The sequence below is a fragment of the Botrytis porri genome (genome assembly GCF_014898465.1).
Source record: "Botrytis porri strain MUCL 3234 chromosome Unknown BPOR_014, whole genome shotgun sequence".
Lineage (NCBI taxonomy): Eukaryota > Fungi > Ascomycota > Leotiomycetes > Helotiales > Sclerotiniaceae > Botrytis > Botrytis porri.
In genome coordinates this window covers 981,111-1,006,622 of record NW_024066088.1, presented here as the reverse complement: position 1 = coordinate 1,006,622, position 25,512 = coordinate 981,111, and the positions used below count along the sequence as shown (strand labels likewise).

The 25,512-nt window shown below is 40.7% G+C and overlaps 7 protein-coding genes across 7 annotated transcripts; 3 read left to right on the top strand and 4 right to left on the bottom strand.

The window, feature by feature from the left end:
• Positions 1 to 241: 241 nt before the first annotated feature.
• On the top strand, positions 242 to 3,101 carry EAF01_009643 (uncharacterized protein; the record flags this gene model as incomplete). The annotated part of the gene is given in 3 exon segments (XM_038917899.1): positions 242 to 377; positions 391 to 805; positions 860 to 3,101. The coding sequence occupies 3 exon segments, from the start codon at positions 242 to 244 to the stop codon at positions 3,099 to 3,101; spliced, it is 2,793 nt and encodes a 930-aa protein (XP_038766708.1).
• A 710-nt stretch (positions 3,102 to 3,811) lies between these two features.
• Positions 3,812 to 5,426, bottom strand: EAF01_009642 (uncharacterized protein; the record flags this gene model as incomplete). Its single annotated transcript, XM_038917898.1, is given in 6 exon segments — positions 3,812 to 4,111; positions 4,221 to 4,328; positions 4,346 to 4,750; positions 4,859 to 5,221; positions 5,312 to 5,332; positions 5,376 to 5,426. The coding sequence occupies 6 exon segments, from the start codon at positions 5,424 to 5,426 to the stop codon at positions 3,812 to 3,814; spliced, it is 1,248 nt and encodes a 415-aa protein (XP_038766707.1).
• Positions 5,427 to 6,175: 749 nt separating this feature from the next.
• Positions 6,176 to 8,757, bottom strand: EAF01_009641 (uncharacterized protein; the record flags this gene model as incomplete). The annotated part of the gene is made up of 3 exons (XM_038917897.1): positions 6,176 to 7,855; positions 7,909 to 8,426; positions 8,478 to 8,757. 3 exons carry the CDS (start codon positions 8,755 to 8,757, stop codon positions 6,176 to 6,178), a joined length of 2,478 nt encoding a protein of 825 aa, XP_038766706.1.
• Positions 8,758 to 11,891: 3,134 nt separating this feature from the next.
• On the top strand, positions 11,892 to 13,364 carry EAF01_009640 (uncharacterized protein; the record flags this gene model as incomplete). Its single annotated transcript, XM_038917896.1, has 3 exons — positions 11,892 to 12,350; positions 12,416 to 13,185; positions 13,241 to 13,364. 3 exons carry the CDS (start codon positions 11,892 to 11,894, stop codon positions 13,362 to 13,364), a joined length of 1,353 nt encoding a protein of 450 aa, XP_038766705.1.
• A 3,076-nt stretch (positions 13,365 to 16,440) lies between these two features.
• On the bottom strand, positions 16,441 to 18,188 carry EAF01_009639 (uncharacterized protein; the record flags this gene model as incomplete). The annotated part of the gene is made up of 6 exons (XM_038917895.1): positions 16,441 to 16,467; positions 16,612 to 16,683; positions 16,837 to 17,022; positions 17,164 to 17,375; positions 17,559 to 17,657; positions 18,047 to 18,188. The coding sequence occupies 6 exons, from the start codon at positions 18,186 to 18,188 to the stop codon at positions 16,441 to 16,443; spliced, it is 738 nt and encodes a 245-aa protein (XP_038766704.1).
• A 2,293-nt stretch (positions 18,189 to 20,481) lies between these two features.
• On the bottom strand, positions 20,482 to 22,050 carry EAF01_009638 (uncharacterized protein; the record flags this gene model as incomplete). The annotated part of the gene is made up of 3 exons (XM_038917894.1): positions 20,482 to 20,533; positions 20,586 to 21,448; positions 21,499 to 22,050. 3 exons carry the CDS (start codon positions 22,048 to 22,050, stop codon positions 20,482 to 20,484), a joined length of 1,467 nt encoding a protein of 488 aa, XP_038766703.1.
• Positions 22,051 to 23,667: 1,617 nt separating this feature from the next.
• EAF01_009637 (uncharacterized protein) lies at positions 23,668 to 24,742 on the top strand (the record flags this gene model as incomplete). Its single annotated transcript, XM_038917893.1, has 2 exons — positions 23,668 to 23,778; positions 23,840 to 24,742. The coding sequence occupies 2 exons, from the start codon at positions 23,668 to 23,670 to the stop codon at positions 24,740 to 24,742; spliced, it is 1,014 nt and encodes a 337-aa protein (XP_038766702.1).
• Positions 24,743 to 25,512: the final 770 nt, after the last annotated feature.

The following is a 25,512-nucleotide window of genomic DNA, read 5'->3' as shown; positions in this document are numbered from 1 at the left end:
GAGTTAGGTGTGGACTTATGAAGGTTTGGGTATAGGTTTATGTCACTATGATTGGATTGTGTAATGGGGTGGAGGAGAATTGCTTTCTGCCAAAGCGGTGAATAACGTACGGTAGCTGGTAACGTGCTCAGGCGTATGCTGAAATGGGTGACGCGCTTGGAGACGCGGATGTAAGATATGTTCTTGCCATGACATTATTTGCGATGGATGAAGTACTTCTGTATACATAAAATTCGGCATAATGGTACTCGAAGAGATTAGGAACTCCAATCACAACGTTATGCTACATCGAAAAACTCAACGTAAGATACCGCAAGACTTTAAAGATAAATTATTGCCACCTTCAAAGCGTTTGAAAACTGCAGAGAGTATAGATGGTGATGATCTTAGTTCTCGGTTGTCCTTCCAATGAAGATGAATCATTACCCTTATCCCCACGAAATCGAAGTCCAATTCAATTCAGAATTACTGAAATACCCGATTCGGAAGATGAAGGGGAAGATGAAGCGGATCAGCTTGTGGCACCCAGAGTGACGGAATTGGAGAGTGTATTGCCACCAGTTGTTATTAACAAGAATGCAATTGCTGAATATGAAGCAATGCGTGCCGAGAATGAAAATCTTCCAGATGATCTCAAAGCGAGGCTAACCGGGAGGACTTGGGAGAGGGGTAAAAGTAGTATTTACAGTGATGCTTTCAATCTTGCATTGGAAACTGTGTTGGAAGACGAGGGGCATCTGTTCAATGAGAAGGAAATGGATGTTTTTAAGCAATGGAGAGAATTGGATTATGAAGCTCAGTATTTGTAAGGCCCGATTATCATGTCTGAATTATAACTTTTCAGAGCTGACGAACGTAGGTATGTACGTCTCTTCTTACGAAAAACTTCAGCATGGCATCGTATAAACCGCTTGGGTTATCATGGAGATTTGACGGATGTTTCTGCAGCTTCGAAAGTTCTGCAATCTATTCGTGTATTACCAGAATCAACCGCAACAGTTCAAGTCAATCCAGCAGAGTTTGGACCTCCCGAAGGAACAGTCCTTGGAGACTCGTTGAATTTTGCTGATTCTTCAGAAGATCAGATCAAAACCTTAGATGAAGCATTATCTCTATTGAACCTGGATGAACTAAAGAGCTTAGCAAAAGAACTCAAGGTTCAAGGAAAAAACAAAGCTGATATACTGAAAGCACTTCGTGAAACAAGTCAAAAACAGGCTGGACTCGGTTATGTTGGGCTGAAAAGAGCTGATAGTGCCTTGAAATCAAACCCTACAACTCCAGATGGATCGATTCTCGAAGATGAAGAAGAAGAAGAAGACGACAGTCTCCATCATGTGAACAGAGATGTTCATTTCCTCAGAAAGATCATGGCTATCACAGGACCGTGTATACGACTTTCACTACCAGCTTTGAACTTGTTCGAACGAGTCCATCTTGTCTTCTACAGATCAACTGAATGGACCGATAAATCTCTAACCACAATCATTCTTGCCAGAATCTCCCGCCGTAACTTCCCCTCCTATATTGTCTCACGATCAACCAATATCTTCCCCACTCGTTCCACCCTCCTCGAATTTGAAGCCTCTATTCGAACGCAATACCGCGTCGACAACATTCTCGATGGCCATCCTGGAAAATCCGAACTAGACCAAGTTCTTGAAACTTTCGAAGCCATATACCCCCGTTGGAAAATTCTCCTCGCAGAAGAACAACGCAAAGAAGACTCCATATATGAAAGTGGAGAGGGTGGCTACCTTCGTCGATTTTCTCCAGCATGGGTCTACACACGCATCGTGCATAAAGCCCTCTACGTACTGGGACGATTTAAGTCTTACGAAAAAGAATACGCTTTACTCATCGAACTCCTTTGTCAGAAGCTTTTCCATTCAGCCCGAAGGGGTGCATGGTATCAACGCAAAGCTCTTCTAGAAGAACACTATATGTATACTATCCTCCCAGCCCCAGGCATCAAAGATCCAGAACAACAAAAACGTCATTGGAAACGTATATCGCTCAAAACATGCGAGCAAGGTCTTCAAGATCGATATTGTCATACAATCTATCACTACGACTTACAGAAACGAATCCGTAAACTTGAGAAGACACTCAAGATTCCAAAGAGAGAAAAACACGATTTCGAGCATGTTCTTCTCTCTAAACCTATCCAAACAACTATTCAAGGAATTCAAATCAAGAAATCGTATCTCACATCAACAATTCTCCGACGTAAATCCAGCGCACCCAATGGATTTGAAGAGAGACAACGCAGTACCAAAACCATTTGGTTAGATGAATATGAATCTCCATCAAACCCATGCGAATGTTCCGTTGAACAATTAACTCTAAGTTACTATCGCAGCCTCGGATTTCGCGGCTACCACTCCGAAGGTGGCATTCTACGGACTCTATTCGCATACCTCTTTTTCGACATTCTATTTCTTTACATCCCCAATGTATTTCAGACGGAATACCAAACTTGCCCTCTAGACTTACACACCGAGTCATTCTATGAAGCTCGAGCGTCGGAAATCAATCATCGCATTGTGGAGATTGAGAATGGAATGGCAGCGGAGATTATAAGGGAGGTTTGGGAGAGGGAAGAGGAGAGAAAGACGTGTGTAGTGGGTTTGAGGTGGGACTTTGAGAGGCAGGACTTGGAAGGAATTGTGGAGGCTTTTGGCAGTGGGTTGGGGAAGGTGATGAGGGTTATGGCGGAGGAGTATAGGCTGAGAGGGGGTGGAGTACCGGATTTGTTTTTATGGGATGATGGAGTGGAGGAAGAAGTGGAGGATGAGCCAACGAAACAAGCGCTGGTGAAAGGGGAAATAAAGGAAGAGAAATATATCAAGACCGCAATCCCCCAAGAAGTCGAGGAGGAAAGGAAAGAGCCGCAAGTGAAGAACGAGTCCAGGAATGGGTCACAAGAAACCATCAAAAGGAGAAGGAAAAAAGAAGTACTCTTCGTGGAGGTGAAAAGCGAGAATGATCGACTAAGCGATACGCAAAGAATGTGGATATATGTACTTCTGGGGGCCGGGATCAGGGTTGAGCTTTGCAATGTGGTCGCGAGGGAGGTGAGGGTTATTGATGCCGAATAAGGGTTAAGGAGGAGTAAGGGGTTGATTCAGTCTGATTCTGACGGGATGGATAGAATGGACGGTATTGAGTGACAATTCAGGAGGTCTAGGTGGTATAATACCAAGGCGAGATGATCTTGATTGAAGAGTTGCCTACTTAGTATTCCCGTTCTTACAGACCACGTCTGTTATCACAGGACTTTCCTCCATTCAAATTCTTTCCAACAGGCCTCGGCTTATCTCACGTTCAGACCCTCCAGTAGCTTTGGGCTGCGTTCTGATATCTCAGATTCTTTCACTAATTTCTATAGTCTCTCGTACCTCAGTACTAACTAATGTGGCATTTCTGTAACATTTTCCCTACATCTTCTTTTTCTGTAAGTGCAGTCTACGTATTACTTCATACTTCATAAGTATCCTGATAAGTCTTCAAGTTGCGGATGGAATCTGTTACATTGTTATTATGAATTTTCCATTTAAATGTACTGGTCTATTGACTCGATCGGCTATTTTAAGAGGAATCAACAAACGAAGCAAAATCTGGCTAGGATACATTTTGCTCTAATCCAAATCGACTCTGTGCAAAATCTCCTCAAACTTCCCCTAAACATCTAGTTCATCCTACACCAACCTAATTTTCACCCCATTCTCATTCTCCACCGCCATCTTAAACAATTCCATCTAAGGTCTCGAATCCCGACTTTCCATTTTCGAGAACCTCTGCATCACCCTCACAATAACATCCGCCGAGTCAATAAAACCATCTGCTGAGCAGGGCAAATGCGCGGCCCCCCTGAAAATGGAAGGTATTCCCAAGTTGGTCGCAAGGTCTCCCATCTCTCGGGACGAAAATCGTCGGCATCGCTGCCCCAGTAGCTTTTGTCACGATGTGATGCGTGGATATCACATGTAATATTACTACCCTTCTTGACTATGAAGGGAGCATTACCATGAGGCCACCCCCAAGCGGTAAAATGGTGTCTTTGTGACATACTCGCCGTGGGAAGCGTGCGGTGGGGTGAAGACGGAGACTTGGTGGAAATGGTTGATCAGACTGGATCTTTCATTACTAGAACATACCAAGATGGGAATTTTTGAACGGTATCAAGCGAGAATCTATTATACGTACTTTCATTAAACACATATCGTAGATATCTCATTGACTTCAGGACTTCGAAACTCAGCGTCTGTCCGGTCGTCGCAGCGAGTACTTCTCTCCGCAATTATCCCATCGATCCGCATCACGAGCTAGATAAAAAAAATACATTGCTAACAGCTATACCCGTCGCATCATGAGCAGGGATCAATACATGAAAAAGCTGATAGGGTAAATCAACCGGATCCTGCGTTTCTTTTGCCATTTCGTTCAAGAGTATATACTGTTTTTGAGTGGGAATCTTATCTTCCTCTTCATTATTTTCTGCACTTTTCTGACTCTCCAGAGCCCGAGACACGTGTTTGTCAATAGATGTATGTACTTTCCCGAAAGCTTTTTTCCACTCGATATCTCGACCGCGAATGAATCTCAGCTCCCCATGCATCATTCGTGCGCCGAGACCACGCATGGTCATATCGAATGCATCGAGGAATTCTCGAGCATCGAAGGGGGTATTTGGGGATTGAGACTCTACAGATTCGCCGAATGGGAATTCGGTAGAGACGTCTAGAAACTGGGAGATGCAGACAGACAACCAGTCAGTCACTTGGTCAAACAGGCAGATAATAGTAAGCCGGCCACGGCAAAATAAACAATAGCAAGAGAAAAAGATTCACCATACCAAATTCTTCGTAAGCGGTTGCAAATCAACCGTCGAGTCATCACGCGGAAGAAGCTCCAAAAATCTCGCAACATGTTTCTCCAACGCCCCAGAATTCGAAATCCCAGTCCTCGCAAATGTAGGTCTAATGAGCGCACGCGAGCGTTGCCAAATTTTCCCATCCGCGGTAAAGATTCCCTGGGCTTCCAGCGACCCAACCCCTTTCTCCGGCTTCATCTTCACTTTTCCGAAATTCCCGAATGAAAGCGCGAGGATAGTTTTGATGTTCTCCGATTCGTGACGGGTAGATGACGGGTGTGCCCCAAGAGTTGCTCTGGATGGGGTTTCCATATCGGGCGTATAGTTCGCAGTTTGTCTGGAGTACTGTTCCTGTTTTCATCGCGGCGCTCATCTTGGGGAAGAATTCGAGTCCGAGAAATGGGTCCTTGTGTGGATATCTTGTCGGCGGCATACAGCCATTTTTGCGTTCGAAGTCTGTGATGGTGAGATGGTTGGTGAGTTTCTGGTGTAGATATACGGTGAATAGTATTCCCGTAGTCGCTAGAGCTAGATAGGTGGTGGTCCTCATGATTAGGAAGGATCTTTGAGAAGTTAATAAGTGAGACGGTATCGATACTGAGTTTTGAGGACTGGGTGGGTGATCGACTTTAAGGTCTCCTCGCCTTGCACTCTCCTCATCAATTATGATCTACCAACATGTTGGAACTATATTAATGTTGGGAAGGGTTCATCCTATCTCATCTCAGGACTTTGGATCATTGGCCTGCGGCACATGTTTAGAGCGGTTGGAATTGCCTTTTTCGGTGAGAGGGAATTGATACTTGCTGTTGGACTGATGAACAAGTGTATGTCCAGCTCAGCCCTTTTATGCTTTGCGCTACAAGTTGATATATTGCGGGTAGAGTTTGAGAGTACACAATTCTAGCACAGTAAATTCCTATCTATGCTCGAGCTGACTTGGTGTGTTTGGCTTGATAGAATCATAAAATTCGCGGCGTAGCATGCAACTGCTGCATAGGTGGCGTAGCCCACATAAGTGACATAGGTTGACGATGGCAAGGAAGACTTCAAAGTCACGATTTCATGTTGCAAATTAAACAAGAAAGAGAAATTATCCAGGAAGAAATCTTTATATATTAATCAAGGACGTGAATCCGAGTTCGGTGGGTGACCATTACTTCATATAGAAACAACCCGACCAGTCATCCAATATCCTGCCAACCCCATAATTTTATCATCATATCCAAGCACTCGTGGTATCAAAACGACCAAAAAGGTAACCAATCCAAAAACAAAAACGTCCAAAATCCCCAAAATTTAAGCCACAACCCCAGTATCCCTCCCTCCTCTTTCCTCAAACGCCTCTCTCGCTTTGACATTTGCCACTGCACTCTGGAACGCACTCGTAAGATCGACGTGAAATAATGGTCTATTTAAGCCAGTAACAACAGCCGTTCTCGACCTCGTGACGCTCTTCGACACAGCTTTCAAATCACTACCACTTCCACTCTCACTATCTCCTCTAATTTGATCTCCATTTCTTAAATCCCGTTCGCGCGTTCGCTGTTCCTTGATTTCCTTTTCGTTGGATTCAGCTTCTGCTGCTGCCGCCGCACTATCTTGACCTCCCATTTCCGCAACCGAGAATATGGGCTTCCAGCGGTGTGATCCTTCTTCCTCGGGAGTTGGGTATCCGAATCCAGCGGCAACGAGAGCACGCTTGGTCCAGCGGTTATTGATAGAGGTGAAATGCCAGTCTACGACTGAAGGAGATGCATAAGTATCGAGTTGATTGCGAACATCGATGAGTTGTTGGATGGAGGTGATATCGACATTGTTGACGGAGCTGAAGTCGAGAATGATAGCTCTGAGGGTAGGGCGATCGCTATGATCTTCAGCAGCTTTGCCGCGACGTGGACCGGGGTCATTCCATGGGCGATCACCAGGTCGAGCGTAATGGTCGGGGTTAGTTCGACGGGTTGTTGCGAAGATTGTATTAGTAAAGTGATCGAGATAGTGATTAGCGTTTGGATAGTTAAATCCTTCTGAGAATCGATAGATGAAGATGCCAGGATAAGGAGTTTGAACATCAACCTCTGGATTAGTTCCATCACCGTGGTCGAAAGGAAGGAACACTGTTCGAGATCCAGAATCTTCGAATTGAGTGGCATCAGATTTTGGGAAAGTGCCATTGTCGGCCAAAGGTGCTGATCTATATTCGGCAATTTCACCACCGACCGAAGTAACCTTGACTTTACCAAGGAAGCGTCCTCTAGCTTTAATAATTCGGAAAATGAGAACGGCGAATGAAACGCAAATAGTTACGTAGATACCATCTTCAATGGTGGTAAAAACGGTAACAATGACACCTGCGAAGAAAATCGGAACCTCGAGAGGGGATACACGCCAAAATTGATAGACGGTATTCGGGGGTGTGATGAGATCTCCGACAGCATGAATAATGACTGCAGATAAAGCTGCACTTGGAATGTAAAAGAAGACTGCGGTAAGTGCGTAGATTGCAAGAAGAACGATGACAGCGGTTATGACACCAGCGAATGGAGTTCGAACACCAGCCTTCGATTTGATAGCTGTACGAGAGAACGATCCGGTAACTGGATAGCCACCAAGGAAAGCGCCAAAGATGTTGGTGACACCGATAGCTACCATCTCTTGGGATGGGTTGATAACATAGTTGTTGACACGTCCGAAGGATTTCGAGATTGCGATGTGCTCGATAAGAAGAACGATGACAGTGGCTGGCAAATCTCCTACAAAGATGTTGATAATTGAAGAGTTGACTTCTGGTACAGCAGCATTTTGAAATCCTCGTGGAACTTTACCAAGAATCTTGAAGAGTGGCTTTTTGCGATGATGCATGTTTACAAGCCAACTAACCAATGTGTATAACAAAATAACAAATACGGTTCGAAGAGTTGCGGCAAAGAAAAATGCTCTTTTGTGGTTTGGAAACTTCTTAGCTCCATAATTACAAGCCTAAGAATGATAATTAGTAATGATCAAGGTGTTGGCAAAGGTTCACAACTTACAGCTCTAAGAGTATATAATAATAAAAGGGCTGTCAAGCCGATGGCTGCATCAAGTTGCGTATTAGGAAGACCCTTCAATGTGTTGATCACAACCTTATAGGTTGAAGCTCTAGAGCTGAAGCCTGTGATACCCATCAAGGTTGGAACTTGTCCAACAGCAATATTGATAGCGGAACCAGTCATGAACGCCGAAATGGAAGTGAGAGAAATCAAATCGACAATCCAACCGCATCGAATAAGTCCAATAAAAGCGATGATGCAACCAGCAATTACAGCCAAACAAGATGCAATGACATGGCCAGGAACATCAGGATTGGTGACAGCAGCTTTCACCAAAATCTGACCGACGAGAGTTGACATGACAGCAACAGGTCCGATAGTGATATCCTTGGACGTAGCGAAGAACCAGTAGACAAGAACTCCCATGAAGGAAGAGTAAAGACCGAATTGAGGTTCGAGCTCAGCGAGGGTAGCATAAGCCATACCTTGAGGTACGACGACAGCACCGATAGTGATACCTGATCAACATTAATAATCATACTCACCAGAAAGTATTCGGTACTACTCACCAGCTACCAAATCTCCAAACAGCCATTGCAAGTTATAGCATCCAATCCAGCTTAAAAATGGAAATAGCGAGCGGCCATAAGCGGCGAGATCGTGTCGATTTGGAAGGGTATCCTGGATCCATTCCAGACTTCGAGGTTCTTCCTCTACGAATGTATCGGCTGTTTGAATGGAAAAAACTGACTCTCCTCGTAGAATCTCCTGACTGTTGAGTTCATCGCGATAGTTGAGTTTGATACCGAGGACCTTGGCCAATCCATGGCCAACTTTGGTAGCAGCCATTGTGGTAAAAAGCAACTTGGCTGTGAAACCTGAGATAGCGGAAGATTAAGTGGACGAGGAAAAGGCTATTCCGCAAAGGGTGGGTGTCAGTAGATCTGACTTGACAGATATGACAAGGCGATCTGCAGTTACTCCCAGATGGTTATCCAAGAATCTGTAACTTTATGAGCGGATGCAGGGCTGATATAGCCGTATCTGCTCCCAGAGAGTCGGGTCGAAATCAGATGATTTTGTATCTGACAATTGGAAAAATGATATTTAACAAAAAGTAAAATTGTCTGACATCGGAACTATTCAAATGCAGGTCGAAAGCTGGATGAGATAGTGCAGCTTCTAATTGTAAAAAAAGAGGCTTTTGTTCTCGAAAGACTTGAAAAGGTAAGACGTGATCCAAGAGTGGCATTCAGCAATTGACCTCTTCGAAATTTGGGGGTGCGCCACCAATGTATTGCGTGCTCGTGGATGAATAAGATGGAAGAGAGAAGAGCAAAGGAAACGACCAGGAAAATAAGTGAATCCCTGTGTGTAACCTTAGGCTGATCCGGATTTTGGAGCCTTTTGAATTGAAATACTTTGGTAGTAGACGTCAAGCCAAGTATAACGGGCTTGCAAACTCTTCGAGTTTTGGGGGTTCTAATATTATACTACTGTGAAGCTAGAAAGACTTGCGGAAGAATTGTCTCAAAATGGAAGAGGATATTCGTGGTGACGGGATCGTGCTGGAGAGATGACATTCGTTGGCAAGGGTACAATATAATGTGATTTGATGGATGTACATTTAAAAATGGTGAAAGTACCTACTTGTGGTAATAATGTAATAATGATTATTAGGAATGGATTTGTTAGGTATTTGAATTGGTATGCTCTAAATCTCTGTATTTTGTTTTTCTGGTTATGGGGACGTGGAGATGGCAGTGGCGGATGGCTACTCTTCTTGACATGACAGGGTAGGCGTATCCCACAACCGTGAGATGTGTCGAGCTTCAAGATTTTGAGATTCAAGAAGAGCTACTGTAGTTACTCTAGACTCTAGAGAAAGGGCTTCAATTTCCAAGGGACCAAGGGTGTAAGTTCGAGCCTCATATCACAATCAAATGTCTTAAATTGATTTGGGTGTAAACGTAACCACAGGTATTCGGTGTACGAGTACTATGGGGAAATCATTTATCAGGGGGGGATTAGAAATACACTATGGCCATTTTTTCTAGCCATTTCTTTACCCATCTCTTCTCAGAGCGGAGTTCCTCTATACTACAAAATTCTTTTCCTTTCATAGGTAGTTTCGGTAGTATCCTTCATACTGTCCTGTCAGTCTATTTCATGGCACAGTTGATCTAGTGTTACGAGTACCACATTTTAGTGGATATGAAATCATCATTACCATTCTTACCATCATTATGCTTTCTTTACCCCGATCTTATTTTGGTTGAACACAAAGATTCCACCTAGATCTTCCGTATAGAAACCCCAAGGAGACTAAGGGAACCAAGGGAAACCAAGGGAAATGGAGACAGCTCTTTGTGAATCCGGAACAAAATAAATGGGATCGTAGTGGATGAAGTGGATGAAGTGGGCGAGGTGGGAATATTTTCAACATGTCGACGTATTTGCCGAGCACGCAATTCGCTAAAATTGATCTAGTTTTTCGGAATGATAAATTAGCGTCAAGCGAAAATGAAGGAGATAGATCTCCAGGGGCCAAAAGAAGACAAAGGAAAACATTTAAAAAGAGACTTTCTTTCCATCTGGAATCTTGGAAATTTGAACAGCTGAAACGCTATTGTGTGTAATATTCAATCATTGGCGGCAAGGAATAAAGAGAAAAGGGAAGATTGAATAAAGAAATGAAGAAATGAACCATTGCCATGGCGTTTCTCATTGATTATCTTGTAAGTCTATTGTTTAGGGAATAAACAAAGATCAGCTCTTCAAGATTCTTCACAAATTCACAAAGCTGTCTCTTTCAAGCAGTCGATTCGGCTATTGCCAGGCTGGGGGTAGCTCAAACCTTGTTCATGCAAGTTGCAGCACGCGGATTATCCATTGGGAAGTATCCACCCAATGACCGTTTTGCTTCATGATGCAATAGGAGGGATGAAGATCGCAATCCGATAAGGTGCGATAAGAATGAGAACAGGCTTGAAAAGCTCCGAGGCATCATCATAAATTTCAAAATTCTGCAGACTTGAAAGGCTTGGAGGCTTAAAAGCTAAGATTTCGGAGCTGAGATCTATATTGTAAATGAGATGGAGTGCAAAATTGTATTTTGATTATTGAACATCGAGACCACCCGACTGAAGATAGTATCTTTCCCTTTCCCTTACCAACAAGAACCCGGGTCCCGCGGAGATGGACATGAAGGAACCTCCTGCCAGCCAAATGTCTTGGGAGATACAATATGAGCTAGTCCTGACAATAGCGTCTGCGGATGGAGCGTTTGGGGCTGATAAAAGAGTAGTCGTCGCGTTGATGAGAGATATTGTCGAGAACGCTTTTAAAGTCTGATCAAGCTTCCTCTTTTGCCTTCAAATTTCCAAGATTTGAGGATTCACTTCGAGGTGGAAGATTGATTCTATATCACATGATATCTATTCACGTGCCATCATTTTCATGCTGGTTGGTGTACCTGGGTAGGATCCTTATCGATATGTCGTTGGATTGAGGTAAAAGCCAAAAGACACTGAGAAGGACATCATCGTCGTTCTGCTTTGATTAACATAGGTATGAACGAAGCATTCATAATATCTTCCTAGGTTTGTACATTAGGTAGGTATCTTTTTGGTGGTGGTTGTAAGTTATGTATGTATAACTCAGCTGGTTGTCATTGGTAATAAATTATGAGAAGTCACAAAAACAGCCCCAACTCCAACTTCACTTTAAACACACTTCACACTTCATCCTTCATCCTTCATCCTTCATCCTTCACCCTTCGCTCAGACTTCTGCTGACAGGACAACAGCTCAATTTGATAACAGACAGTACAATAGAAAATAGAACGATACCATACTTCATACGATTGTATTCCCATAATCATATTCACCATTTTGGATCTCAAGAACAGATAATCCATCACTCCAACCGTATTCTTAATCCTCCATCCTCCATCCTCTATCAACAAACAATGCGATAGCAAAATGGCATCTTCACCCCCCACCAAAGACGCATTCCAGTTTCCTACACTGGCCCCTCCAAACCATTCTGTACTCAACCCGCCAGCATCTCCCCGCCGAGCTTTGAGAAGATTACAGTCCGCGCACACTCTAGGTTCATCATTCAATCAACCATCCCTGATCTCACAACAACATAAGCAAGCTTTGCAAAAGATTATCCCGCCCGTGCCAAAAGATGCTACACAATCGTCAACTACAACTCATTCTAGAGCAAGATCCAACAGTGATGTAACGAACATGGTCCCAGTCCCAAATTCTTCAATGAGGCGCCCTACATCAAACAGAAAACTTACCGCGACAGAAAGTATGTCGTTAGATCGTCTACTTAGAGAGGGCCCCCCCCATGGAGATATCATTGGAAGTTTGGAGAGTATGAGATTGAAAATATTGGATCAAGGGGTTAAGAGTGATAGCGATGGAATGGTTTGTCAATTCCTCCATTTCCACTTCACCATCACTTCTGCCAGCAAATACTTATATGTCGATAGTCCTCTTTGCGCATTTACATCTGGCTTATTTTACTCAATGCACCTACCCTTGAAACCGACGCATATCTATCTCTAATCCATCGCGGTGCATCTCCCGCCTATTCAAAAATTCGAAATGATACCTTTCGAACTCTAGCCACCGATCCTCTTTTCCGCCGCCGAGTTAGTGAAGCAAGCCTAATCCGACTCTTAAATGCAGTAGCATGGAAATTACACGATGCGAAAGAGGCGCGAGCAGAATACCGAAATAGACAGATTATGGAGGCGGCTATTCAAGGTTCTCCAGAACGAGGTCCTTCTTCGCCAAGTATGAGATCTAGAGCTCGTGCTCTGACTTTAACAACGGAAGGTTCTGATGTCGGGGCTGGAGAACCGGGTACATATGTTCAAGGCATGAATGTACTCGCTGCACCATTCCTCTACGCTGCCCGTAGCGAATCTGAAGCATTTGCTGCTTTTCATCGCTTCATCACAACTGAAGTTCCTGGTTATGTGAGAGGTGCCATGGATGGTGTTCATAAAGGACTCGCATTAGTGGATAAAGTTCTAGCTATTGTTGATCCAAAATTGAGTCTTTATCTGATTGGAAAGGGTATGAGTGCAGAAATTTATGCTTTCCCTTCAGTACTCACTCTATGCGCATGTACCCCTCCATTACCCGAGGTGCTCCGTCTTTGGGATTTCTTGTTTGCCTATGGTGCCCATCTCAATATCCTTTGTATCGTGGCACAACTTGTTACTCTCAGGCATTCAATAATGAGTTCTCCTAGGTAAGTTCTGAGGGTTGCTTATACTATATATCACTCCAACTAATGAAAATCAAAGTCCTACAAAGATTCTCAGATCTTTCCCTCCTTTACAAGCGGATACCATTAAAGAAGTCACACTTACTATCATCAAGAAAATTCCGGATGATGTTTATGCGGAAATTGTTTCCCATGCTAAATAGTTTATTAGCATGCATGGCTAGCAGGCGTTGTACATTGCATTAGATGACAAAAGTGCAGGTTTGAGATGGGCGGAATGGTTGCTATATGTACGAATGATATCATGATACACTTTTGTTTTTGAGAAGAAAATGATCAATTGGTTGGATTGAATGGGATCGTATGAGGTTGGGTTGGGGTTGGTCGGTCTAGGGAGGTTCTGGGTTGGATAAATGGGTATGGATATGGATATGGATATGGATATGGGTATGGGTATGAATTAATGACATTGGAGAGGAAGTAATGTTCTCAAGTATAAACTTGAGTGTAACATATTTATTTGTATAATTACTTTTGTTTGAAAGTTTATTAGGGGTTCGTGGTCTTTCTTCGTTGTCCTGAAGTTTGAATTTATGTTTCTGGTGGCTAATTATGCGGGCGTGTAATATATTGTAGCTTCTCCAAAATGAATCCTTCTTCCCGATCCCTTTGGTTTACTCTTCGAATACCAGGTATGCGTAAATAGTCGGCTTCGGGATATTGTTCATGTCTTCAAAACATTGTTATAAGGGTTTTTGTTTGTTGAATGGATGGATAATAGGGGGGGGGTGAGAGAGTACTTGTATGTGTATGGATGATAGAGAGAGAGTGTGTGTGCGTGTGTGTGTGAGAGAGACTTACATACTTATTAGAGACAGATAGAGAGACAAATACGATGCACTCGCTCATGAAGAAGAAATGGGGGATAAATGGGTGACGGATAGAGAGGAGAGTATTACATTACATTACATGATATGTAAGATATTTGGGAGCGATCGATATGTGAGGTGCGTATATATATGAGTAAACTAAAGTGGGAAATGGAGCTATAGTATAACGTGGTTTATTAGTATATAGGTCATATTAGTATATAAACCATTTCGAAAATACATCAAAATCAAGGTTTTCTTAATATTTATATTTTAATAATTAATTATTTTTTTATATTTTTTTTAATTCGAAATTATTATACTTTGTATTATAAAACCTTTTTTTGTTTAATAACTTTGATAATGATTAGATTTTTAAAATAGTTGAAAAATTAGATCTTGTATAAAAAAAATTACAAAATTTTATTGACTAATAAAGAAAGTATATAATTATAGTAGTAATAGTAAATTCATAATCGATTCGATCTATATAGCTATACTAAGACCATGTAATACACCTGTATCTATGTTTAATTGAATAAAATAGATAGAAAAAAGATATAAAAACCTATTCTTTTTTAATATTCTATTAAGTTGCCTATATTATATATTTATTCTGTTCAATATTTATAGCCTATAATATTTGTACTTTTGAAGACAATATTATTATGGTTGTTTTGTTTCCATTCTATAAGTTAGTAATATATAGTCTATTTTCACTCAGCATAATGATATAAGCCCCCTTTCCTCTTTTTTATAATGCGACGATTTTTTTTATTGTTATTAATGTTATTATCATTATAATAATATAACCCTATAATTATTTGCCTTTGTTTTATAATAATTATGTTTCTTTGTTTGCTTTTTATCTTCCTTACTTTTTTCCTTTTTGTTTACTTTACTTAATCTCTCGTTTATCATTTATCTTGTCCTTTGTAGTGGGGTATAAATCCCCCCATCTTCCCTCGAATGTCCTGTTGTGCTTTGTCCTGTGTCTACCCCATCATCCTCTTATCCCCGTCAACTCGAACCTCAATCTGTCGCTTTCGAAAATATAATTATATACAAACGAATTTTATATATAAAATGAAGTGACTCATATAATGATATGGCTTATATACTAATGAACCACGTTAAAGATATAGAGATATCAAGTAAAGTTTGAAGTTTGAAATTTGAAGAAGTATTAGATGTTACAAGTTTTGTAAATGGAGATGGGATGAGTTTGAGAATGTGATTATTGTGAGTATTGATATTGTTATTACTATTGTTATTACTATTACTATGAGGGGTTCTGTAGGGTCTTGTGATGAATGGATAGTATGTATAGATGTAAATGTAGATGTAGATGTATAATATAATATTATATGATGTTATCACATATGTTATAGGTACTTGTTATAATTATTCTTAAGGTTACGTGTTGGTAAGTGATAGTATAGGTATAGTGTATCGTTCACTATGTTCTGAGTTTGTGAATTGGTGGTTTGTGTGGAAGAAGAGAAGGAAGAAGAGAGAAAAAGAAGTTACAGGCAAAACAACAACGCAAGCATAAGTGTCACTAAACAGATCATTAGGAGTTAGGGCTGATGATATCTTGTGTATGTGGATGGATATTGATGTTGGTATTGGTATTAGTATGTTATAAATAGCTTGGTAGTTTGTGAAATTTGAGGGAAGTAAAGTATGGGGCTGGAGAGGTGGAGAGGTTTGTGATGAGGGACTTGATTGGAATTGGAATTGGAATTGGAATTGGATGTAAGTGGGTGAGTGAGTGAGTGAGTGTAGTGTAGTGTAGTCTGTAAGAATTAGCGAGTAAGAAAAAAGGGGGGATTGTGTATATAGATACAGATAAAATAGAAGTAAAAGTGAAAGTAAAAGTAAAAGTAAAAGTAGAAGTAATCCCACAATTAGAAATATCAAATCATCAGAGGATAAAAACATTTTCACTATAACATTTATCAATATGATGTTTATCAATATGATGTTTATCAATATGATGTTCATCACTATAATGTTCTCAGAAGAGACATGAATAAACAATAGAGATATCAAGAGATGAATATCCCATATACACCACCTAGCTAGATATCTAGATACCTAGATAATAAAAATCAAGTTTATAACTCTCCAATCGCTAATATCCTATTTCCTCTTTCTTCTTTCCCATCTCCTTTCTGATATACAACTTGTTAAGTTTTAACCGAACAAGTGAGATATACTTTAACTATTTAGGAGTTGATACTCATACCCAGGTATGATGATGTGTAATATATAATATAATATATCTACAGACTGAAATAAGATAGATAGATACTTGCATTAACATTGGATATCGGAGTGTTTATTGGATTGCAATGTATTGAATTGTATTATAGTATACAAATATCTATCAATCTGTATTAAATACCTATGCATTTTTAAACGCTACGTGGAACTGATATATATGTTAGCTGTCTCTTTTCTCGACTCCGCAATACCTTTTCTCAAATCCCTCTTACCACAATCCCATTCCATCCCCTCCCCCTCCCTCCCCTCCAAAAAATCAAAAGCAAAAGACAAGAGAAAGACACAAACTCACCATATCCACCCCACTCGTCCCCTTTCTCAAATATGCTATATTATCCGCAAATTCCTTCGTCTCTCTAAATGCCTATTTTTCACAATCACACAAATTAGCCCCAAATTCTTCCATCTCCCATCTCCCATCCCCCCATCCATGACATCCCCTCACTATATCAACCCCATCCGAGCATCTCCAAGGTCCAAAAGAAAAAAACCAATAAAGTAAGAAATAGAAGCCCACCATATGAGCATCCTTACTCTCCCACCCAACCATTAAAACCAAAGCTCTCCCCTTTTCTTCCTCCATCGCCTCTTCATTCTTGGCGATCTTCTCAATTACCTCTCCGGAATCGATCACGCCGAGAAATCCCGCGATTTTCTTCTCTGCGTGAAGTTTGCGGAGTGCGGTTTTGAAATATTCTACTCCCTGTTTGTTTTTCTTAGTCTTTTACTTGATCTGATTCTCATCCTCTCATCCTCTCATTCTCTCATTCTTCCAACTCATCAAATCTTGGATTTAGATCTGTACGGAGATCACAAATAACAATTTAAATAAAACACCACCTACCTCAAGAAAAACATCCTCCACATCAAAAAACGTAGCAACTTCCATTACACCCCCCTTCTGCTCCGCATTTCCCTTTGCAATCGCGCCCGTGACATCCAATCTGCTTGCGTGTATGATTTCCGCACTTCCCATAATCGGCTGTAGGTTTTCTAGAAAGGCTGGATAGGCTGGAGAATCCATAAAGGCTTTGTGGGAGGCGAGGGATGTCCAGTCTTTGGAGTGGGGGTTAGTAGAGATTTAAATTGATTTGGACTTCTGTCTTGTGTAAGAAGACGACGGGAACTTGAGCAGATGGAATAAATATGTAGAAAAGAAAGAGAAAACAACAAGTGACAGCAAGCCTCTCAACATAGTCAAAAATCAGTAAAAGAAGCAATAAGAAGGAAAACACAAACCGATACACCAAATTAACACTCCCTCATCCTCCAATGTTCCACCATAATAAGAATTTGTACATCCTTTCTGGGCCGCTATTGTATCTAGAGATTCACGCCCTATATTGGTTATATCTAATTAGTCTGGTCCTTTGAATTCCATTCATCCATCCCTCCATCTATCCGTTCCATAAAGTCGAATTCTAATCGTGACAAGCTTAAGCTAAGCAAGCCCTCAAACTCAATTACTCCGCCTCCTATCCCTATCCTATTCCCCCCATTCCAACCCGGGTTCACCACACTCGTGGTCACCTACTTTCCATCCTTTGAATCTCGCTTCTAAGTTCTCACCTCTGAACTCTTATCCTCATACTTAGACCGTACTGCCCACTTGAAGCAATACCCTACTTAGATCCATCCTCTTACACAACCAGCTTTACATTATCTAATCCCCAATCCCATCCCCCTCCCCACCCCTAGAAAAACAAAAAACAAAAAATCACACCTACAAATCCTCGCTGCCTCCTCCGCCTCTCCCTCCCCCTCTCCCTCCAAATCTCCCACCCCTATCTCCCCTCTCAATCCAATCCTCACCATTTCCGTGACCGGTCCATCAAATCCAGACCCACTAACCACCGACCGCATAGTCATTTCGACTCTATCTCCTCGTTTCCCAACTTACGTATCTATATTTGAGTATGTCTCTATATCCTAATACGTTTATCCACTAACCCTCTTGTATTCATCCGTATATATCTCAAGTCGTTCAAGTCGTTCAAGCCGTCGGTTCATCCAAGTGAAGCCAAAGTATCGAAATCCAAATCCAAATCTAAATCCGAAACAAGATAGAATTCCGTACTCAATATACCTATCTATACCAGGAGCAATACAATGAATAACAAATAAGGAATAGCTATACCTAGGTAGTAAAGTGACAAACCACCAGCTAACATAGGTACCTATCTGAAGTCTTATCTTACCTAGGTACCGGTACTCCAGCTACCCCACACAACCTGAACACGACACTTATGATGTCAGCCGTGCCAATCACATCTCCCAAACTCTGATTTTCGAACTCCCTTAACTATCTCCGAGTGCCTTTATAGTATCTCGCGGGTGACAGGAAAAATAGCACATACAAGTTTATTTCCCTATTAAAATTATGATAGGATTTTAGATTATGTATTTAGCCCCTAACTAGCTCATTTCATTATCATTATAAAATTCTAAGATAATTATTAAAAAATGTTTCAAATTAAAAATTTCCAATAAATCTAATTTTTATTTCTATTTATTAACTTAATCAAAAGTTATTGATTATTGAAACCTAGACTTATTTCAAATTCAAATATTATTTATACTTTATTTTTTTATTAAATATTTATTAACTTTAATAAACCACCTTTTCTAATTTAATTTATAAATTAATAATTTTATATATATAATATTTAAATCATGAAAGACAATATTTAAATATCTTAAATTATTTAATTAAAATTAAAATATTCTATAATTTCTTAAAGTTATTAATTTTTCAATAAATTTATCTAAACTTGAATATAATATAATCCTATTATCATCAAAATTTAAATTCTTTTCTATATCTAATCATATTATTTAATTAATAATTCAAAGAAATAGTATAGTATAGTTTAACATCGAGTAATTTATATTACTAAATAATCTACTTTAAATATATATAAAATTCGTCTATATATAATCGTATACTTTATTTATTTATTAATATAATTTTTTTAGAATTTAAGATATAATATTTAATTATATAATTATTATAATGTTAGAATACGAGTAAAGACTTATATTATATTATAAGAATAAAAGAGCTATAGAAGAGTAAGACTCTACTTATAGGAAGCAGGGCACGCTAGTGGTCTATGCCTGAGGCACGAGGGCAACTACAGATCATGTAGTTGACGTCGTAACATATAAAAATCTAATTTGTTTTTAATATTTTTACAATAAAACTCGTAACAATTTTGATTTATTCAATATTGTAATAAGAATATTTGTATAAAAACTAAATTTTTCAAAAGCTTATTTTTTATTATTATTTAAAGTTTTTTTCTTTTTTAAAAATAATGTTTAGTTATTAAAATATAAATATTAAAAAACATGTAATTTTAATGTATTTTGAAATGAGTCATTCGGTGATATGGGCTACTCAATTTTAAATTACGTTATCATTTTAACAATATTCTGATAGGTTGATTTTCTATTGAATTCTAGAAAGTTGAATATTTCTCTAATAAATTTGCATATACTACTTTGCCTGTCACCCGCGAGAGTACCTAGCTTCAACAAATCAACATCTCAATATCAAATCATCAAGTCAACAGATATTAGTGATCCAAGCCAGATGGCAAAATATCACACACACGACACAACACACTCAGGTAGTAATCCAAACATCACCAATTCGTATATACATCATCATTCCATCTCACCTGGCTTCACCTCAGCTCACCTCTATCTCAAATCTATCACCAATCCCACAAACACAATCAAAAGAACCTCATATCATTATAACATAGCACTGTTCACAATTCATGTCACCCTAGCCTATCATGCATCACGCATCATGATTTTCCTTGCATACCAGTTTCCCTATTAGCATCTGTCCCATCATTCTCGTTTCCATGCACTTGATTTCCCATACAAATCGTGGGTCAGATTCCCATCAATCAATCAATCAATCAATCAGATTCTCATCCTCCCATCATTGACTTTTCTTATCAATTGCTTAGAGAGATCTTTTCACTCCCAAGGGAAATATACGCCATGAAAAAGCAAGCAAGCCACCATTCCGCCAACCAGGCCACTAACATCCATAAAAAGATTCCTTTCTGATTGTTAATAACACATATTGCCAAAGGAATTCCTTTTCCTTGCCCATATCTAACCCTTTTCATATATCAATTTAAATCTAGCTTGAAGCTCTGTGGCGTTCACTCTCTAGCCTCGAGTAGAGCATGTATCTATTGATATATTAGTATTATGAAAATAAGAGTGAAAATGGGGAAAACTTACAAGGCCATTTGATTACACTCTGCTGTTCCTGTAATTGTGACTAGTCTCTCGTTTGAATTGTCTTGCGGCTCATTAATCTTAATGACACTGCCACTGAATTGTCTGATTTCATTAATCTTGGCACCACCTTTACCAATTATAGCTCCAACCATATCATTTGGAATGAAGATTTGTTGTGTTAGGGGTTGACCAGGGATAGCACCTGGCATAGGTTGACCTTGTGGGCCAGTAGCACCATGTGGTTGAGGAACAGCGTGGCCAGCTTGTTGTGGTTGTTGTGGGCCCACTCCACCATAACCGCCAACGGCTGGAGAAGCGTGTCCACCGTAATGTGCAGCAGCAGCTGGCTGTTGGTGAGGTGCTTGTCCTTGACCGTATGGTTGGGCATAGCTGTTTCCAGGAGTATGGTGAGATCCACGGTCAGAACGACGATGGTTGTCAGGGTGACCATAGTTTCCACCGGCTGGTTGTGGAACATATGGAACAACCTGCATACCACCTGGGACCACACCTGCAGGTCCACCACTTCTTGATGCGTAAGCAGATGCAGCAGGACCACCGAATCTCTCAGTCAATTGTTCAAACAATGTGCTTCCCACATAATAAGTTGCAATATGAACGGCATCTGCAACACCAAGAACCACAAGTGATCTCTCAGTTGACAGTGGAAGGTACGAATCGGAAGCATTCAGACGAGCCCCTGAAGCTTCTTGGATCTCCTTGATCCGAACACCACCTTTACCAATTATAGAACCAATCAAGATATGTGGAATAAGAAGGCGAAGAGGGTATGTCTTCGAGGTAGAGTCCGAAGGAGCTTCGAGAGGTTCATTGTTCAATGTTCGAATTATCAAACCAAATGCCTTCAAAAAATTAGTTATATTTCTTCGAATATCGAAACGAGCAAACATACCTTAGCTACTGCATCAACAACACCACTGACAGTCAAAATTCTTTCCACTGCACCCTTTTGATAATCGCTGACGGTACATTTTGCACCGGAAAGCTTTCGGACCAAGGAAACATTTTCCCCTCCCTTGCCAATAACGGTAGCAGCTTCGGCACTTGTAATTACGGACCGAACATGTATCCATCCGCTCTCGTCGTGTGGGAGAGCATTTCCTGAAGAAGTGCCCTCGGTTTTAGTAGGAACCGTTGTTTGGATTGGTTGTGTTGCTTCCGTAGTAGGAGCATCAGCAACCTCAGTATCCCCCTGGGCATCCTTTACTTCTTCTTTTATTCCATTGGCTTCATCAGGTTTCGCATCTCCATTTGGGTTGGTGAGGACTGGGAGCTCGGTTTCGATGACCGATGGTTTCTTTTCTGAACCATCTTCACCTTTTACAATCTTATCTAAGGCGGGACGCTTAGCATCTGGTTGATCGCTTGGTGCTGAAGGGGATGATGGATCCTCAAGAGGACGTTTTGTAGATTGGGTAGGAGCTGTTGTAGGTGAGGCCGACATTTTCGTTTGCTATTTGGTTAATCTCTTCTCTTGTATTTGTTTCACTTTAAGTTGAATAGTGATCGGAACGGGATTGAAAGATAAGTCAAATGACTATTTGGATTGATCGCTTTTTTATGTACACCAGAAGAGTCTTCGAAGGAAAACGTGCTGGTGTTGGGGTCGGAGGTAGGAAGCAGGGAATGGAGCGTGTGCTTTGACGGGGACTGCGAATAAGAGAAGATGTGTCGATAGGGGAGGAAGCAGATGTGGTGTAAAACAACAACTTGTAATAGACCTGCAAACTCTGGAAAGGGATCTGCTTGGAAGTTGGAAGGAGGGCGAATAGTTTCTGTGATTGTGATGGATGTGAGGGTTTTGGAGGTGAAGATAACTGATTTTGAAGAATCCTCTTAATTTTTTTTGGGGGAAGAAAAAAGCAGTATTAGGGACCTATCCTCAAACCTTGAGCTTTTCCACCAACGATTCCAAGTTATCGTTGTCTTGATGCTTTTCTTTTTCAAAGTACTGGATTACGTTCCCAGATATCAATTTCGATGATTGTTTAGTTTGCTGCGTGTTGATTGAAGGTTGCAGGAGATGGAGATGGAGATGGAGATGGAGATGGAGATGGAGATGGAGATGGAGATGGAGATGGAGATGGAGATGGAGATGGAGATGGAGATGGAGATGGAGATGGAGATGGAAATGGAGATGGAGATGGAGAAGCGACAAAGAGTAGATGGAGGTGAAATTCGAAGAGGTTGAAAATCGCGTAGATCTTTATTTCCCGAGGATGGTGGTTGATGTAGATAGATTGAGCGACTTAATTGAAGAAGTCGTTCAGATGATGAGAAGGATAATATTTCAATGAAGAAAAGGCAGGGGAAGGAGAAGAAGATGATTTAAAGAGAAGTAGTAGAATACCTAGCTGTTGGGTAGATATTTCAAAAGAAAGTAGCAGAGTAGCAAACAGGAAAGGGAAGAACCTTACGCGGTACTGGGGCGGTAGATCTGAGATGCGAGGGAAGCTTCACTAGCGTCGAAAAAGTTATGCTGTCTGTTTTTGGTCTGATGAGGAGGTCTGCATTAATGCTTGCATAAAATGTGAGTGATTGTGCCTGAGGTTTACTTCGTACGTTTAATCTTTCAAAAGGTTCATAGGTAGTACCGGTAATGATACCTAGGTAGATAGATATTATAACTTCACCTCACTCATTGAATTACAAGAAAAAGACCCCAGTGCTATTTACGAGTCAAGACTTCAATTATTCATCAATTATTCATCAATTATTCATCATCTATTCACCAAATCATACTTCACTTCCCCGCCCGCATCTTTGACATAATCCCATATCCCTTTTCGGCCCGCTCCTTTTCTTCAATATACCTAGAAACTCGTCTGCTTGTCACGACTTAATATATCCGTGCACATACATACAATCAGAGCATTCCAGGTTGCACGTGTTTTTGGCTGTCAAATCGAAACACGCTACATTTTCTCCCTCTGCTCCTTGTCTCAAGTTCTCAAGTTGCTGTCGATCGAGAATTGAATGAGATGATTGAAAGGATCAATTAAGACAATTTCAATCAATTGTCAAGAATCAAACTTGTAACCCCTTGCACACTCTATTTATCATGGATATTGATCAAGACGCTCGAATCTCCGCCGCATATACAACGCGTCTAGACCAAACCCTCCAAGATCTTCAAGATCGAGTCAAGCAGCAAGAAGCCGCACTTGCAAAGGTGGGTTTTCACTCTCTACCATATCACTTTCCAAAAACCTCAAGCTAATAATCCACCCTAGCTCCGAGCAAATACCTCAATCCCCATATCTTCCGGGCCATCACCCGACCCCAAAATTCACCTCCACCAACTCCGCGCTCTGAAAAAAGCATACGATACCCTCTCCGCCTCAACCCCCTGGCTCCCACCCCCCAAATCCGCCCTCCCCGCTCTCCTCGCCCACCGCACCACCACATACTGCATCCAAGAAACCCAAGAATGCATAACCACCAGCTCACATGACCTCACCAGCACCACCACCCTCCTCCAAAAAGAAAAATCCGACCACCAAGATGCCCTCTCCATCCAATGCACGCTCCAATCGCGCATTTCCACCCTCACAACCCAACTCACGCAACGAACCCAAAAATCCCCCTCCCAAATCTTTTCCGAGCTGCAATCCTCCTTCCAAACAGGCAAAACACACTACGACACCGAAACCGGCAATCTCATCCGCGCATTCAATGCCTTCATCGATACACATCTCGCATCCATGCTCGCGGCCGAAGAACTGGGCGGCCCCATCGTAGGCGAAATGCTCTCCATCACCCCGCAAACCCTCATCGCCGGTTTCAGCACGCAGGGAAAACCCAAAAAGCCAAAGGAAAAGCCAAATATGGATAAACGCCAGCGTCGCATCGATGAAATCTGGGGTCCCAAACCTTCTCTCGACCAAGACGATGACGAGGAAGAAGAAGAAGAAGAATGGGACGAAACACGTGCCGCGGCAGCTGAAATGCGCGAATTGGCTGAAGAGCTGTTGAATGGATTGTTGGAAGCTGATGAGAATGGCTCGGGGGGGTATGTCACGCTTGAAAGAGACAGTGCGGCAGCGAGATTCTTGGTTAGGAGTAAAGTTGCGCAGTATCATTTTAAGGATGCGAGGAAATTGAAACTGGTTGATTTTGAAAAGGATATTGTTTGATTGATTACCTTTTTTGTAGAATATATACCCATCCTTATTTAGATTACTGGATTACTACCTAGATTCGCAAGTTTCATACTTATATACTCACTCTTTGATCATGATGAATATACTATTCTATTCTCTCCCCTCTCACATCCCGCCTCTCACATCTCACACCCTTACAATAACCACCCAATAAACCAGACATCTCCCCATTTCCCACAATCCCACACCGATTGATACCAATACTTCCCTCGCAAATAAATTTACCAACCCACTAATCACAATCACAACCACAACCACAACTCCAGCAACCCCCTCACAAAACCTCACGCAAGCAGTCTCCAGTAACCCAATCAAAATAGTACATTATAAATAGAGTAAACGTGGTTCATCAGCATATAGGCCACTTCGAAAATGCATCAAAATCAAGATCTTCTTAATATTTATTTTTTAATATTTTTTAATATTTTTTAATATTTTTTATATATAAAAAATTACAATAAAAATAAAGTGTTTATAATATTTAGCATTTCTTTTTAAAAAATAATTCATTTTAGCTTGAAATTATTATAACGTAGTTTATCAGCATATAACTCATATTAGTATATAGTTCATTTTCATTTCAATTTATATCTTTCTTTTTCAATACATATTTTATCAACAATCTATTATAAATTCGAATAATTAAAAAGTCTGTATACTCCTTGTCATCAAAGCTATTCGAAAAGACAAAAAACAAAGCATTCGAAAGATTATTAATATATATAATATCCTACATATAATAT